This window comes from Alligator mississippiensis, chromosome 8 (assembly GCF_030867095.1).
Source record: "Alligator mississippiensis isolate rAllMis1 chromosome 8, rAllMis1, whole genome shotgun sequence".
Taxonomy (NCBI): domain Eukaryota; kingdom Metazoa; phylum Chordata; order Crocodylia; family Alligatoridae; genus Alligator; species Alligator mississippiensis.
In genome coordinates, this window is record NC_081831.1 from 23,281,321 (window position 1) to 23,298,226 (window position 16,906).

The 16,906-nt window shown below is 55.1% G+C and overlaps 2 protein-coding genes across 6 annotated transcripts in view; one reads left to right on the forward strand and one right to left on the reverse strand.

Moving 5' to 3' along the window:
- Nucleotides 1-8,178, reverse strand: part of RFX1 (regulatory factor X1) — a 31,511-nt gene extending 23,333 nt beyond the window's left edge. For all 5 annotated transcript variants that reach the window (XM_059732308.1, XM_059732305.1, XM_059732307.1 and 2 more), the window contains exons 1-2: nt 8,100-8,178; nt 2,118-2,434 (exon numbers count right to left, since the gene is read on the reverse strand). In XM_059732308.1, coding sequence (XP_059588291.1) covers nt 2,118-2,385 — 268 coding nt within the window. In that variant the 5' untranslated portion in view covers nt 2,386-2,434; nt 8,100-8,178. The remainder of the gene's footprint in view (nt 1-2,117; nt 2,435-8,099) is intronic.
- A 6,326-nt stretch (nt 8,179-14,504) lies between these two features.
- RLN3 (relaxin 3) lies at nt 14,505-16,048 on the forward strand. The gene is made up of 2 exons (XM_006262773.3): nt 14,505-14,766; nt 15,765-16,048. Exons 1-2 carry the CDS (start codon nt 14,607-14,609, stop codon nt 15,995-15,997), a joined length of 393 nt encoding a protein of 130 aa, XP_006262835.1. The 5' UTR covers nt 14,505-14,606; the 3' UTR covers nt 15,998-16,048.
- The last annotated feature ends 858 nt before the right edge of the window (nt 16,049-16,906 follow it).

Below are 16,906 nucleotides of genomic sequence, written 5' to 3' on the forward strand. Positions count from 1 at the left end.
GGTCCTTCTCACTCCCACCCAGCCCACAGGAGAGATGCTGTCCTGGGAGAATGATTCCAACCCACAGGACAGATGCCATCCTAGAAGAATGATTCCAGCCTACAGCAGAAGACACTGTCCTGGGAAGATGATTAGCTTCTATTCCAGGCCTGGAATGAGCTGAGTTCTGAAGATGGTTCTGAATTGATGATGCGTGAGCTGGTCAGAACCAGGGACTCGCCAGTCTCGGGGGGGGGGCACGGCGGCACCCTCATGGGCCCAGCAGCAAGCAGAGCTCTGTCTGGATCTGGGGTTCCCTACCCCCTTGCTGCTTTTTTGCCTCAGCTGCTGCTGGTGGGACAGGACAGCACTTTCACCTCCCTGACACTGGGATGGTGAGAGCTGGTTCCTGGTCTTTCAGGGCTTCAGTACTCCTTCTGCGGCTACAAACAGACATCACGCTTATCCTGAGATAAACCACACTGTCCCGGGACTCACTGGAGTCACACAAACATCCATGTCCATTGTCCCAAGATAAATCTGAATAGTTTCCCAGAAAAAAGGCAGTAATGATTTATCCTGGGATACTGCAAAGTACTTCCCAGGATTGCAGCATTGAATCCATAGTAGAAAAGCACTCAGCCCCATGCTAAACTCCCATGGGAAAGGTGATGTGTGTACATGCCAATCCTGGGAGTTTTTTATTCTGGGATAAATCCAGGCACAACTTCGTATGGGATGGTTTGGTTGGGGATGATTCTGCCTCCAGGAGGGGGTTGGACTAGATGTGACCTCCAGAGGTGCCTTCCAGCCCAATTTCTCCATGACTTCTCCAGGGATAAATGCGGCATCTGTTCGTAGCCAATGAAACAGTGCCATGAATGCTTCCCCACCTTGCAGGTGGGTGTGAGAATGAATGGATTTAGGAGTGCAAGGAACACTGACACCTCAGGGAAGAACGCAATTCTATCTAGTACATGGAGACTGATGGCACAAACCTCTGGGCCTGGCCTAGGTTTTCACACAATACTACTGAGCCAAGAAGCTGGTGGCAAGATGAATGGGTTTCAGGTCGAAGATGAGCCCAGACCAGGCAGTGTCCATGCTCTGGGGGTTTCCCCAGATCCCTTTCATATGGTAAAGACAGCTGTGAACACACCAGGCAGCCCAGTCAGGCGTGATCCCTCCAGATAAAAAGGGCTCTGATTTCTCATCAGACCAACAGGAGGTGCTGCCTGGGCTAAGGCATGTGGCCAGTCTGATCACAGCCAGCTGGAGGGTTTTCCCTGCTTGCAAGTACAGGTGCTAGAGCAGCTGGGGAGGGCAATTATTTTGGCAGGTGTGCTATAAATTAGCCCCATGCCCTCCCTGCTCTGATCTCTTTCTTCTGCCTGATCAGCTCTTTGCCCTGGGCTCCCTGCCCCATTTGGTTGCTCTGCTTTCTGCCCCCTGCCTGATTTCTGCTCTGCTTTCTGCTCCTTGCCGTACCTGCCACTGCGCTGCCTGTCCCCTCCCTCATCTGCTGCATGCCATGCACAAAGGCAGCCCATGCCAACTTGTGGCTGGTTGGCCACCTCTGTGCTAGGGGATGGGTTTGCAGCTCATGAGTCTTCAGCATGAGGGCGTTAGAGGGTGAAAGTGCATGGAGCGGTTTGCAACCATGGGCCTTAGAGGAAGCAGAGAGAGGGGGTTTCTCAGGCACCCAGCTCAAAGGAGTGGCAGACACGGTGGGCGGCATCTCCCAAGGGAACCACCTGCCCTAGGGAGCTTCCGCTGGGAACAAGACATGGGGCATGTCTGGGGTTCAAGAAGGGACAAGACAGACCGAAGAAGGCTGGATCCAGGGAGAGTGACTGAACAGAACAAAGTGGGGGAGGTCTCCTCTGACAGCCCCATGTCAGTGCCATCAAGGCTATGCTCCAGATAGGCCCTGTCCACACACTCCCTCTCCTACCCCTACTGTTGGAGACAGGCAGCCTGGACACTGCCCAACATGGCACTGATGTTCTTGAGACACCGCCAACAACCCCCCACTTAGCTTTCTACCCTCTGAACAACCCATGGGGACAACACTGTTGTACCACTTAGGACCTCAGGGGCAACCCCATCCTACCCTGATGCGCCCTCTAGATACTTACCAGACACGGTGACTACAATGTACTGCTGAGGGGCCGGTGCTGGGGTCTGCTGACCGGTGGACTGGGCAGGTGGCGGGGCAGTCTGGATTTCTGCCACATACTGCTTCTGGGCGGGTGGCTGGGGCTGGGTGCTTTGCAGGTCAGCGACGTATGGCGCCGAGGCAGTGGCTGGGGCCGGGGCCGTGGCGGGGGCCGCTGCCGGCTGTTGCTGCTGCTGTGACTGTTGCTGGGCTGCCTGTAATTCCGTAACGTACGCCTGTGTTGCCATGCCAACAGTGGGGAAAACGATAATAAATAAGGCTTTTTTTTCCTGCTTCCTTTTGTGGAGGAGGGAAAAGGGAAAAAAAAGAGGAAAAAACAAAATAGAAAACAAAGAGAGAAAAGAAAAAAAAAAAACAATTAATCAATTGTAAAGCAATCCCCAGATAGAAACAGTTCCCTGCTGCTCTATTCGTTAAGCACTAACCTAATTACACCCCACGGTTAATAACTAATTACAGTCAATTACAGCATGGAGAAGCAGGAGGTACCCGTTCATCTTCCCCCCGCCCCTTTCCCAAAGGAAACCTGTCTGGGAAAGGAACAGGCCGAGAAAAACTCATTGGGATACAGTGCCCAGAGGTCCTGCAAGAACTGTAGGGTCTCAATCTGCCCCCTGCCCTGCTGCCAGCCCCAAGGAAGTGGAAAGAGGCTCCAGGCTCCATAGTGAGGTCCTGGAGCAGGGAGCCAAGAGGCAGCTACTTTTTAAATGGGCCAGATTCTGGGTCCCAGATGTGAAATGCCACAGGCCTGGCTTCCAGAGGCTGCTGAAGCCCAGGGGGAGTTGGAGCTGCATGAACTCTGCTCACAGCTCTTTGCTGCAGAGTATGGACCCACTAAACTTCTTGCTGACCCTGACTCAACCTGTCCTATTCCAGCAGCTGTGGCGGTAAGTGGCCACAAGCTCACTCGACTGGTGCCTGCTCACAGGGGCCAGAGTACAGCTGGAACCCTTAGTTCTAGCCTTGGTTCCTCCTGCTGATCCATCAGGTCTGGGGGAGAGTTGCCCAGGGTATGGCAAAGGTTCATGGCTGGGGGCAGGACATGGTTGCAGTGACCCGCACCCCTTCCTCGTATTGCCAACCCAAGGAGCTCCAAACTGCGGCTAGTGGAGCATCAGGAGCCTTCCAGGATATAACTGCATGGAGCAGAGATGTAACTCTTCCCATAGACATGCAGGTAAATCAGTGGCAGGGGGAAGACAGGGCCCCAGAACCCTTCCCCATGGGGCAAACTGAAACTCCTGCCCTGTGTGCCTCAGTTTCCCCAGCTTGCACAGCAAGGCTGGCACTAGGAGCTAATTAGTCTTTGCACCATGATTTGGGGGCTTAGAGAGGGCTACCTTCTTGACAGGCTGAGGGCACCCAACTGTGGGGTCCTGTCTCCAAGGGGGTATGGGCAGAGCCACATGCTGTCCCAGGTGGCTGCTGCTTCCTGGAGCTTGGTGGGGAGAAGAGGGGAGGCAGGGCCACCCAGAGGCTTTGGGACACCAGGTTTTGTCTGGCCCAGCCCTGACCCTGCAGCTGTCACTGTCACACTCCCTCCGGCTAGGGGATCATAATCTCTTGCACTTTCTGGCCAAGAGGCATGTATACATGCACGTGTGTGCAAACATGTGCACACAAGCATGAATCCTGTGGAGTGTATGGCCACAGCTGGCCTCACCAGAGCCCTGGAGTGGGGAGCCCTGAATGTGGAGCCAGGACCTAATCCCAGCTCAGGGAGGGTGGTGCAATCTTGGAGGTCAAGTAGTGTTTATTCTTGAGGGAAACACCATGTATCTGGATCCATGAAGGCCATTTTCCTTAAGTGTTCCCAGGGATAACTTTTCTTCTGGTGTGGTTTAGTACCCACCAAGGTGTTGGGGCTTAAAGCCCACTTTATGGAAATGGGAGACTCCTCCCTAGCTTGCTCCTGTGACCGTATGGCTGAGGGCAGGTGAAACTTGGGGGCATCTGAACCTCAAGCCTCTGGGCTTGGGCCTGCACATAAACTGCCTGCCAAAAGACTTTAGAAATATCTGAAGCCCCTGTTGGGGATGGAAGATGTTTGTGGGTGAAGGGTCACTTATGGTTCTGCACTGACTCATGGATTTGGACTTGATTTGGCTTGGAACACAAAAAATTTCTTTAAAAAAAAAAAGTTTATTCCTAGCTCTCTGCACCTGAAAGCACCATTCCCCCCTGTCTCCCAGTTTCCCCACAGTCCCATGGGGCTGATACTGACCGGGGGGGGGGGGGAGCATAGAGTTCAGTTTGGAAGGGGAGATCTCCCCTCACCTCCAGGGGGTCGCTATGATTAACAGCTATAATTAATGTACCGGCCAGACATTTCCCACATGCCAGGTGCTGCGAGGGCTGGGATTGCCAGGCTGGGGAACAGTTTGCATTCCCTGGGTGTTTGGGTACTTGGTCACTGAGCCTGGAAATAAACCTGCCTGTTTTTAGATCCTCGTCCCTCCCATGAGTCATCATAGTAAACACAGAGGCCTGGTGGGGAGAGGGGTTGCCTTCCCACCCCCACCTGCGGGGGGATGGTTCTGCTGGCTCTGGTGGGGCTGGCTCTAGGGGCAATTGTCCTAAGGGGGGGGGACCTCCGAGGTGCATCCATCTTCCTCCTGCTTCCACTTGGGTCTGCTAAGCCCCAAAGATCCCAGCATGGGGGCAGAGATGTCCCTCTTGGGGTCCCCACAGCCATAGAGGCCCCCATCTTCCCCTTCCCCTCCAGGGGCTCCCTCAAGGCTGGTGGGCAGGGGGAACTGCCTCTGCCTCAGCTCGGAAGAGAGATCCCAGCCCAGTGCCTCCCACCTCCATGAGACCAGACCATGGGAGTGGTTCCACATAGCTACAGACCCTCCTCCAGAAAGCCACAGTTTACAAGACATGCTGCAGGACTACTACTGCAGCCTCCTCTGGAAGGGAATGCGGAATGTGCCTGCCTGTAGCTTAGGCTGAGATTGAAGGAAAGACCCTGTATCTGATGGGAATCGGAGAATGGAGTCACCTGAGCTGGAATTTGGCCTGGTACCCATGTTACTGTTACTGCCCTGGGCTCGTGATTAGATCTCCTGTTTCATATCGGCAAGGGCCCCAGCTCCAGGTGCTCCCAGGCCTGGCAAGGGGTTGTTGCACATGGGAAGGCACCAGCAGGGACCCCCAGACCAGCCTGCCAGTGTGGAGACATCCATAGGCAAGGAAAGGATGCTGACCAGCCAGGCTGGGAGCTGAGCCCAGGAGGGCAAGAGAAGGGATGAGGGAACATGGCTGCAATGCCTCTATCTGAACCAAGCCACATCCAAGGGACAAGGACAAGCAATTCTACTTGGCACTTATTTCCTCAGCCCCAGGCACCTTGCAACCAACTGTCAACCAAGCTCTTCAGAGTCCAGGATGTGGAAGGAGGGCTGATCCCACCTCCCCAAAGGAGACCACTGAGGCACAGACAGGAAATGCTTTCCCTGAAGTCAACCAGGAAGTTAATTTGTGCTGCTAAAAACAGAACCCAGGCATCCCAACAGCCTATCCTAGGCCTCAGCAGCCAAACTCCCTTCCCGGGCTGCCACAGGACCCCATTCCCCAGAGCAGGCCTGCCAACCATGCCCCTCTGCCCATGTCTATGATGTCTTGGGCTGGGACCTCTCCCATCTCAAACATTGGGATCAGCTGAAAATGGCCCAGTTCCCGCTGGCACCCAAAGTCAGGGAGACACAGGAGGGCAGGATGGTTTGGATAGGGCTGATCCTGCCTCAGACAGGGGGTTGGACTAGAAGTGACCTCTGGAGGTCCCTTCCAGCCCCACTGCTGGACTCTATGATGTGAGCAGGGTGGATTAAAAGCCTCTGGGCTGACTAAGAAGCCCCATAGCCAATATCCACAACCAGAGGAACCCATCAGCACCACGCCCCTTCTCACTGGGGTCCAGAAGGGCTGGGAGGGGACACAGCCTGCCCCATCGGACAGCTATTCACTTGCAAACCATCTTGAGAACAGTCAAAGGGTCACTGCACCCTCCTCATGGATTCCAGGAAAAATTGGGGGGGGAGCTGCAGCTCCATCCCCTACCCTGAGGGCCCTCAATGGAGGGAGAAGGGGTCTACTTTGAACCAACCCTGAGCAACGTTACTTTTGCTGTCAAGCTTCAAGCATCAGAGGGTGCTTGGAGATCTGGGGGCCATCTCCAAGGCCTGGGAAACACATTCAGCTGCGTCGCTGCTAAGGGAGTTTGGAGTCCCTTTGACAACACTTCAAGCTGTGACAGCCTGATGTGCCCCAGCCTCATGGCCAGATGGCTCAATACTGCCCAGATACAAAAGCCCCTTTGAGCATAATTCTGCGGCAACACAGACCACTGAAGCCACCATCCCAGCATGCTAGGGTGATGCGCTGAAACAGCACACAACATCAAAACATCCCTATTATGACTGGTACCTGGTTATAGGACCTCTGTCTCACCCAATGCCTCAGCATGCCATAAAGATGGCAGAGATGTGTCATGTATCCCCCCGGACCGAGCTCAAGGGAAAGACATGGGAAAGACTGGCTGTGAGAGGAGGGACCAGTGTTGGGTGATTTCACTTTAGGGGCCTAGGCTTCGAGAGCACAAACTAGGTATGTAACAGCATGGAGCTAGACAGGAGTGGGGATCTTGGAGGGACCCATGAGGGATTTAGGGAGCATGTGCAGGTGGTGAGGGGAACCAAAGGGCAGTGCCTTTGTAGCAAAGGGGGCAGGTTTGACTGAGGGACCAGCCCTGATAAAAGGAAGCCAATGAAGAGGGTGTCCCCTGGCTGGGAAAGGGCAAAAGCCAGAGGAGAAGGGTAGGCGAGATGGATCCTGACATGGCAGCTGGATGGCGAGGAGAGGAAAGGCACTGGGGATGTGGTATTCTGTAGGATCTCTTGTGCTGGGTAAAGTAAAGTGCTTAGGCTTTGAGACCCTTTGGGCATCTTGCTGTGTCCCTGAAGGGGGGGGGTCCTCAGAAGGGAAGAGCCAGGCGGGAAGGGGGAATGGAGATGGTGCCAGAGAGGCTAAGGGATGAGGCAGGCTTGGGGCTTGACCCTGGCCTCCACGTGACACAGGGGTGAAGAGGGCTATAAACAGGCTGTGTCCCAGTGGTGCTGGCCTTTCATTAGGGACCATGGTGGGTGCAGTGACCTCATAATGATATCATACCAGTGTAATGACATCACAGAAGAGCTCCTGAGTTCATGACAGGGCAGTGACTCTCACAAGGGCATTGCAGCTGGGCTTACAGTCTCACAGGAACCTTGCACCAATGCCCCTGAGCTCACAATGGCATCACAACTGCATATGACATCACAGCAGCCTCCCACCTGGGCCCCTCTGCTCACAGTGACATCACAGCTGGGGGCGTGGTTTAGCAAGAACCTGGCACTTAAACCCCTGAGCTCACAAGGGATTGCAACTGGGGAGGTCTCATCCCCCCCCCATTACACTGTCATTACCTCAGCAGTGTGTGTGATTCAGGGACACTACCCCCCGGAAACCTCACAGTAACATCACAGCTGGGCCAAGTTGCCTGGGCAGTACCCCTTCCCTCTGACATCACTGGCTGGAGTGACATCACCCTGTGACATCACACCCCCTCCCTTGCCCAGAAGCAGGGCTCCCCTCTCAGTGAGGAGAGACTCCCCACTTTTCCCTCACACTGCTCCCCGCTCCCTTAGCCTCCCATCATTGGCCGACCCCACGGCCCCGCCTCTTCCCATTGGTCCGTCCGCCCACCAATCACCAGGGAGCGCTGCAAGCCCCGCCCGCCGGGCCTGGGCCCTTTTTAATCCCGGGGCAGCCACCTGGCCCCTCAGTCGGGGGAGGGCGGCGCCTCCCCCCCCGCCCACCCCTAGTGAGGGTGGTTCTTAGTGCCCCATTCCCCCCAGCACCCCCGCCATTTTGTATCTGGGGGTAGAACTAAAGTAGGACCCACCTTACTGGTCCCTCCCGTGGCCCGGGCCAGGAGCCCCGCGGAGGATCCGACGCGGCGGGTCGGGTCGAGCGCCTCGGCCCGCGGGTGCTGGCGGGGTCCCGAGGAGTCGCTGGCGGGGCGGGGGGAGGTGGAGGCGCGGGGGGGGGGCCGCTCGGGGCGGTTGTTGTTATTGTTGCCGGGTTTCCTGGTCGCCACGACTACCGTGGCTATGGCGCCCTCCGTGTTCCCTCACCGGGGCAACTGTTGCTACCCACCTCGGCTACGGGCGGGGCTGGAAGGAAGGGGGAGAAAGGGAGGCCCTCACCACCCCAGGCGCCGATTGGCCAAGGTGGGCGCCACCATTGGTGGTTCCTCTTGCTTATCTCTGAGTTCCCCGAGCCGATTGGCTCGAGGCCCCGCTACTCAGTGCCCGCCCCGCCCTCCGTGCTGATCGCGAGCAGTCGCTTGCGTGGGGCGGGCGCCGATTGGCTCTTCGCCGCGTCTGTCGACGTGCCCTTCGTCTGTCTCGTGGATGGGGGCGGGGTTTGGAAAGACGGAGGTGGATTGGGCCAGCATGGAGTTGGCGGGCTGAGAATGGCTTTGGGCACTGTCAGTCAGCTGAAGGAGGCTGGGGGAGGCATATTAACCTCGCCCCAGTGTGGGAGGAGGTGCGCATGCTCCACCGGCTTTGTGGGCTTCTGGGAATTGTAGTCTCAAAAGCTTTCTCTTCCTCTCTTGTCCTTCTTCTCCCCCCCTCCCGCCCCCCGCACCGGTCCTAGTAGCTGGATGGTCCTGTGCCCCCCTACGTCACTGTGTGTCCTATTACATTACTAGCTTGGGTAGCATGTGTTTATGACACTTTGTGAAACTGTGATGTCATAAAGTCGCCAAGCAGGCAAGGTTCTTTGGGTGAATCTGATATCTTTTATTAGACCAATTTATAGTTGGAAAACAATTATTGAGCAAGCTTTTGGGTTCAAAAACCCTTCATCAGGCTAAGGGTCCTTAGCCTGACGAAGGGTTTTTGAACCCAAAAGCTTGCTCAATAATTGTTTTCCAACTATTTAAGTTGGTCTAATAAAATATATCAGATTCACCCAAAGAACCTTGTCTGCCTATATCCTTAGACCAATAGGGCTACAACCTACACCCCTATAAAGTGCCATGTAGAAAACATTGGTGAATGTGCCACCAGGCATGTTTTATGACATCACTGTGAGGTCAATGGGGTTGCAAGTGTGATTGCTGCTGCCGTGTGATTATGTGTGTGGCATATTTGCTAGTCTGCCAGGTTCTTGGGATCTTGTATGCTGGCATCATGAGAATGTGGCACCTAGTGACCTCACGGTCGTGTGACATCATCAGCAGGGTCCCAGTGGCTTAGTGGTGACCCCACTCAGCTATGTGATCCATCTCCCCAGGGCAGATGGCCAGGAAGGTTTCTGAGCTGTCAAGAGTTCACAGCACAGGAAAGGTCAGGATCCCTGGCCCAGTTCCATGCAGCTCTGAGTTGGCCAGTGACATTCTGCTTCCTTTCCACCTGGCTCCCAAACCTCAGCTCCTTCCTTGGAGTGTCCTGTGCACACTAGAGTGACAGAGTAATGGACCGGGTGTATCTAGTGATCCATCTGCTATTCCAGCCTGACTTTCCTTTGATCCTATGAACCTGCTAACAAGTCTCTCAGGTTAACAATGTGCTGCATGGAGAGGAAAAAAAGAAGCCCTTGTTCTTAGTTTTAAACCAGTCTCCTGCTCACGTCGGTGGTGTACCTTAATTCTAGTTTCTTGGGACTTGGTGAATACCAGCTCCCTGTTCACTTGGTCCATGCCCTTCATGACTTTATAGACCTCTATCAACTTCCCCATCATTGGCCTTCTCCTTTCCTAACTAAAGACTCAGCCTTTTAGTCTCTCCTGGCTTGGCAATGGCTCCAGCCCCCTGATCATTGTGGTTGCCTTTCTCTCAACTTTGTCTAATTCTCTGACCTCCTACCCTGAGATGTGGGGATCCAAGCTGCCCTCAGGGATTTGAGTTGTGGGTGCCCCATGAATTTGTATGATGCCACAATGATGTTCTCTGTTTTCAGTTCTCTTTTTAGCAATGCCTGACATTTTACGGTTGGGGGGGAGTTGATCTCTCTTATTGGCCCAACTGCGTGGGTGAGGTGGATATTAGCCAGTGGTCAGAGATCACAGTCCCCTTCCTCAGGCCTCTGGGGTAGAGTTAAATAGCAGAGGGAACAAAAGCTCATGTAAAACTCCATCTCTCCAATATTTTATTGGCTCTTTTGGTTGATGCTGCACATCGTGTTGATGGTTTTTAGAGAACTGTCTATGACTTCAAGGTCTCCAAGTCATAACAGCTCAATCAGAAGTGACGAAAACAGTCTTCAAGGTTGTGATATAGGAGCTGTGTATGACCAGGAGCCATGAACAGAGAGCAGAACTTCAGAAGAAAGGGTCTTCATTAGGGGAACATGAAGACCATTAAAAAAAAGGAGAGAGGGTCATTAACACCTGTGGAGTGATGAGTGTAGCAGGAACTAGGGAGACAATAAGAGCCCTGAAGTCAATGGATTCCCCCGTTGCTGTCTCAATAGGAATGTTACTGCTGTCACAGCCAGGCAGTTGGTTTTAAACTTTGTGGGGAGCAGGAATCAAAGGTTAGGGGGCTCTAGAGAAGAGAATGTGGATCAATAGCTTGAAGTTGCAGCAAAGTAGGCTTAGGGTGGATCTTAGGAAAAGCTTCTTCATGGCTAGAGCAGGAGGTCTGTGGAGTAGATTCCCAGGGAAGCTGTACTCTCTCCATTATTAGAGGGTTTAGGAGAGGCTGGACAGCCACTGGTCAGGGATGATCTAGGCCTAGCCATGCCAGTGTTTTACTATGGGGGTTTTCCAGGCTTCTGGGCTTTGTTGGACTGGCTCATAGCTCACAGTGTACTCCCAATGAAGGCATGGAGGCACAGAGTGAGACAAGAGTTTAGACCCAGCTGTCCCAGGGAAAGCTGCCAAGGTGTGAATGAGACCATGGACCACCTTTTTTGGCTCTGTGGAAAAAGGTAAACCGGCTCCTGGAGGAAGTGACAGGAGTCATGCTGATGACAAGGGATGTGGCGCTATATGGATACCTGACTAAACATCAGGGGTCCCAGATAACCTGCTTCGACCTGTTTGAGTCCTGCATCAGGAGTGCCCTGTGGCAATGCAGGAACCTCCTGATGTACAGTCACATTAAGCTTGAGCAAACAGACTATGTTAAAATGTTTCTGAGTGAACTCCAGCCCTATTACTGGAAAATGGTGGGAGAGGACACAGCCAACTCTGTCTGGAAAAGGGACATGTGGCACAGGCTGTTCAAAGCCCCCCCGAGAAGGGCAGAGGACAGGGAGAATGAAGAGGACAATGACACAACTGGACCTGAAGATAGCGAGGAGGACAACAGGATCAGCAGCAGTGGAAGTAACAGTGACATCAACAGCAACAAGGACTATGAATGAACTGAGAAGGGAAATCCCAAATCAGGGCTGGGACTAAGAGACTGTGTTTGGGTTAGGGAAGGGCAGAGGGTAGGTGTGCGGGGGGCGCAGGGGAACAGGTGTGGTTATTGTACCAGGTGCATGGGCTTATTAAGGTGGTTTGGAAAAGAAAAGGTGCAGTGGAAGTCTATGACAGAGGATGTGTGTATATACATATACCTAATATATTTTAATTAAAAAAAAAATAATTCTGGGCTTTGTTGATTTGCCGTGTGGGGCTGGCTGGGAGGGAATTCTACCTTCCTGCCCCCCTGCTTCCTGCTACTGATGTCAGGGTATTTTTAAGTTTCTCTTGGAGGCATTGAGTGTTGGCTGCAGCCCAGGCTGGAGAAGGTGACTGGGCTGTGCCAGTGCTCCTGCTGGGACTCAACCTAGAGACTCCTGGCTAGAGGGTCTTGCCCCTCCATTCAGGCTCAGACCAATGCCACATTGGGGTCAGGAAGGAATTTCCCACCCTGGGTAGATTGGTACAGGCTGGTGCAGGGAGGTGCCTTCCTCTGTAGTGGGGCACAGTCTCTGCCTGGGGTCTCTTGAATGTGTATTAACAGCTTTTGCCGAAGCAGGACGTTGGCCACCATGATTCCTTGGCTTTCCCTGTGGAGGTTCAGGTGCAATGTTGTGTGAGGGTTGATGGTAGGTTTGCTCAGAGGTTAAACAATGGATTTGTCTAGGATGGTTTGGACAGGGCTGATCCTCCCTCAGGCAGGGGGTTTGACTGGATGCAATCTCTGGAGGTCCTTTTCAGCCCCATGACTCTAGAATTCGATGATTGCACCACCCTGCATCTGCCCCATTCATGGCTGATAGATTTATTAGCGTCTGTTGAACAGAACAGTTGGAGATGTTTCTTCTGGTGTTCCTATCCTAATAAATGGCAGATGATGGGAGGGTATTGACTAGAGGATGGATCACTCTGGACATCCCCAGTTCAATGCTCTCTGTCTATAGCATCCATCACTGCCACTGTCGGAGACAGGATACTGGGCTAAATGGACCATGGGTCTGCCCCATTCTGGTCCTTCCTATGTTCATGTGTCCAGTCTGTCTCCAGGAAGTTAAAGCCAGCAATGTTTGAAGAACTAGCAGCTGCCTCTGATCCCTGCAGAGCCTACAGAGTCCCAGCAGCCCCCAAATACTCCCATCCCACTGCCCTGTCCCTCATCTTTCCCCAAACCTGTCACCCACAGTCTATCCTAGTGAGGGACACTGGTCAGAAGTGCTGGTTCCCAGTCTCTCCCAGCGAAGGGCACTGGGAAGAAGCACTAGTTTGGGGGGGGGGGGGGGAGAGCTTGCCCACACCTGATGCTACTCCCCTCCCCCCAACCAAACACACACACCCAATCTCTGCAGCAGCCCCAGCCTCCAGGCTCTTATGATGATGGGCATGAATAATTCTCCTCATGGAAGGACCTGGACCCCCCTCCTCTCCAGAAGACTGATCTCTGGGCCAAGGTGGAAGCTTGGGTTTCATCGGCTGTTTGCCCCCGCTCCAGTGGGGTTATCTCTCTGCAGCAAGCTATGGCCTGGCCTTTGCGAGGCCTTATCGGGGAGGAAGGCAAGAGTGTTGTGGAATGAGATAAGGAAAGTTCAGCCAGCTGTGGGTTCTGGCGGGATGTGAGAGCAGTGAGTCGGGAGTGGAGGATGCTCATGGGTGGGGTACCTCAGTGCCCAAACTAGCACTTCTGCCCAGTGCCCTTTTTACTGGGAGAGACTGGGAACCAGTGCTTCTGCCCAGTGCCCCTTCCTGGGAGAAACTGGGATCCCCCCAAGCCAGGGCTTCTGCCCAGGGCCCCTTACTGGGAGAGATTGGGAGCATGTTTGTTACTAAGTGCAGGGATTTTCTGTGTGTGTGTGTGTGTGTGTGTGTGTGTGTGTGTGTGTGTGTGCATGTGCATGCATGTGCACACAAGTGCCTAGGGTGACACATGTGGCAGAAGTATGTGTGTGTGTGTGTGTGTGTGTGGGCAAGGTATCTGTGAAGGGAGGCAGTTCACCCATGGCAAGCAGTGTGCAAGTTTGTATGGGAGTGGGTAGGCCGGGGCTGTCGGTGTGTTGGCATGGTGGAGAGAACACATGTGTGGAAAGCATGTGGGGTGCGTGTGTTGGGGGAGAGAGAGTGAAACTGGTGAAGAAGAGCATATGTATGTGTGTGTGTGTGTGTAGGAGGGACCAGAAGTGCAGTGAAGAAGAGTGGACACGTGGGTGTGTGTGTGTGTGGGGGGGGGACCAGAAGTGTGGTGAAGGACGATGCACACGTGTGAGGGGGAACAGAAGTGCTGTAAAGGACAGCATGTGTGTGTGTGGGGGGGACCAGAACTATGGTGAAGAAGATCATGCGTGTGTGTGTGTGTGTGTGTGTGTGTGTGTGTGTGTGTGTGTGTTGGCTTGGGGACCAAGAGAGTACATGTGCATATGTTTGCGTGAGGGGACCAGACATGCAGTAAAGGAGAGCTCACATGTGGGAGGGAAAGACCAGAAATGAACTGAAGGTGAGCTCGCATGCATGAATGTGTGTGTGTGTGTGTGTGTGTGTGTGTGTGTGTGTGTGTGTGTGTGTGTAGGGGGGACCAGAGGCACAGTGAAGAACAGTGCACATGCATATGTGTACAGGGGACCCAGCACTCCCATGCAGAAGAAGTTACATGCCAGGAGTCCCATGTGTGGACACACGTGTACATCCGAGACCCAGCTCATGTACACGAGTCCCCAAGGCCCCGTGTGAAGCCAGGAGGCAGTGGGCACCGACAGGGGCGGGGGGGAGTGATGGAGCAGGTGGGGGCTGAGAGAGGCCAGGGGGGGATCAGGTGTGACTCATGCCTCGCATGCAAAGGTTATCTGCTTCTCTCTCCAGCTCTCAAACTGGCTCTGGCTCCGGCCCCCACAACCCATCTCCCCAGGGTGGGGGTGGGGGGTGGGGGGGGGCCCTGTGTAGACTATTTAGGCCCCACAGCCGTGCCAGGAGGCTGCTCTGGGCTCCGCGCTCTATCCAGCCATGCAGAAGTTGCTGGCAGTGCTGGTGCTTGGGACTCTGCTCGTGACACCCAAGCTGGAGGCTGAGGCCCGGGGTCCCCCCTATGGTGTCAAGCTTTGTGGCCGTGAGTTCATCCGTGCCGTCATCTTCACCTGTGGTGGATCCCGCTGGCGGCGGGCAGGTGAGTGGGGGCCCGGACTCCTGGGTTCTGTTGCTGGAGCGGGCAGGGGGGAGTGAGCCGAGTTTCCTGGGTTCCATCCCCAGCTCTAGGAACGGAGAGGGATGCAGGGATATGAGACTCCTGGGTTCCATATCCAGCTCTAGAGAGCAGTGGGGGCTAGTGGTTGGAGCAAGGCAGGAGGCTGGGAGCCAGCACTCCTGGATTAATTTCCCTGCCCTGCTCTTGACTTGCAGGGTGACTTTTAATGAGTCGCTGTCTTTTCCTATCCTCAGCCTTCCTGCCTGGGAAATGGGTGCAAGGTGTGGGGGAGGCAGGGGCCCCAGGAAGAACTGGAATCAGGCCCAGGGGTCTAGGGAGGGGGCAGTGGGTCAGGATGGCACCATCTTGGGTCTGACAGTGCCCAGTACCACTCACCAGGGGAAAGTGAATGGAATGTACGTGTTGTCATGGAGACTGGGAGCCAGGACTCTTGGGTTCTCTCAGCTCCGGGAAGCGTGTTGGGAGAGGAAACTGGTGGCCGGAGCAGGGGTGAGGGAGCACTGGGAGCCAGGCAGGGGGCTCTGTGCAGCTGCTGGCTGCCATTGGGGCTGTTCACCCATGGGTCCTAGGCTTTGTATGGCTCATAGCACAGAGGTGATCCCTCTCCCAGCTCATTCATGGGTCCTAAGCCCTATATTGGTTACAACACAAAGGTGTTTCCCCCTCCCATAGCTCATCCATGGGTCCTGAGTCCTGTATCGTTCATAGCACACTGCCCAGCTCTTCCATGGGTCTTAAATCCTATATCACTCATAGCACAAGGGTGATTCCCTGCCCCCACCCCCCATTGACTCATTCATGCGTCCTGAGCCCTATATTGCTCACAACACAAGGGCAATTCTGACCACCCCCTCCTGCCCCACAGCTCCAGCAGCAGGGCAGCATGCTGGCAGGGCAGAAAGAAGCTCCATTGCGGGCCGGATTAACCCTTTGCGCTTCCCTCTCCACTCTCTTCTTAGGGGACCCTGATGCCCTGAACGGCCTCCTGGGAGGGGACGAGTCGTCGGAGGCAGCTGGCTCCAGCGAGTGGGATCCTGGGAGGCTCCCGGAGCGGTGGCAGGGTCGGGGCAGCCGGGGGGGGCTGGATGAGAGTTGGGCCCCACCCCGGGGTCCCCGCGATGTTGTCACTGGGCTCAGTGCTGCCTGCTGCCGCTGGGGCTGTAGCAAGAGCGAGATCAGCTCCCTCTGCTAGAGCAGGGGAGCTGAGGGGTCCTCACTGGGGCAGCTGTGCTGTAAACAGACTCCAATAAAGCATCAGACAAAGCCCATGTTGGAAGCTGGACTCGGACCTGGGTGATATCGGACTACCCCACCCCCACAGCACCCACTGCTGGCCAAGGCTGGTGCAGTAGGGGCTGGGGATTGCCCCAGTCTGGGCTTTCTTGCCTCTCTGTGCAAAAGCACCCCTCTGACTATGTCTGGTTATTGCCCCAGCCCCCTCCCCCCCTCCATGGCTGGGGGTTGCCTCATCCTTGACCTTTCCTGCCTCCTACATAGGAAGGGGGGGCAGGGGACAGTGGGTGTTGCCCTGGGGAGGCAGCCTGGTGGGGCTGATAAGGACACAGCCCATTCACAGGTTGGTTGGGTGACCTCCGCTAACCCCTCCATAGCCAGGGCGGAACCCGGGACTCCCTAGCTCCAGCCCCTCCCCCTCCCTCAGGGACCCCAGGAGTCCTGGCCCCTGCCCCACCCCACCCCACATTGCCTGTGGAACCCCAGAGTGCTGGACTCTGGGCACATCTGCTTCCTGCCCCCTTGTGGCCATTAGTCTCCATGTCCCTGCCCAAGCAAGGGAGAGAATCCAGGTGTCCTGTCCCTGGCATGGGGTGCAGTGGGGGGAGGGACACTGAGGTAGTGCGGTGTCCAGACACCTGGGTTCCTTTCCCACTGCTGAGGAAGGCTGGTGGGTTAGGGGAGGGGAGGAGGAGGGAGTAGGGTTCTCTGCCTAGCTCTTGGAAATACCTAGTGGTTAGAGCAAGAAGTGGCTGGCAAGCCCCAACTCCTGGGTTCTGCTTCCACCCTGGGGTGAAGAGGAGTAGCCAGATGCCTGGGTCGGCTCCACCCCTGCAACGCGGGGCCCCGCAGGAGCAGGGCGAGGGTC

Excerpts from the sequence above, each read along its gene's own strand:
- RLN3 (XM_006262773.3), top strand. The coding sequence starts at position 14,607 with ATGCAGAAGTTGCTGGCAGTGCTGGTGCTTGGGACTCTGCTCGTGACA. Across the intron at positions 14,767-15,764 it reads ATCCCGCTGGCGGCGGGCAG|GGGACCCTGATGCCCTGAAC; the intron begins GTGAGTGGGGGC and ends CTCTCTTCTTAG.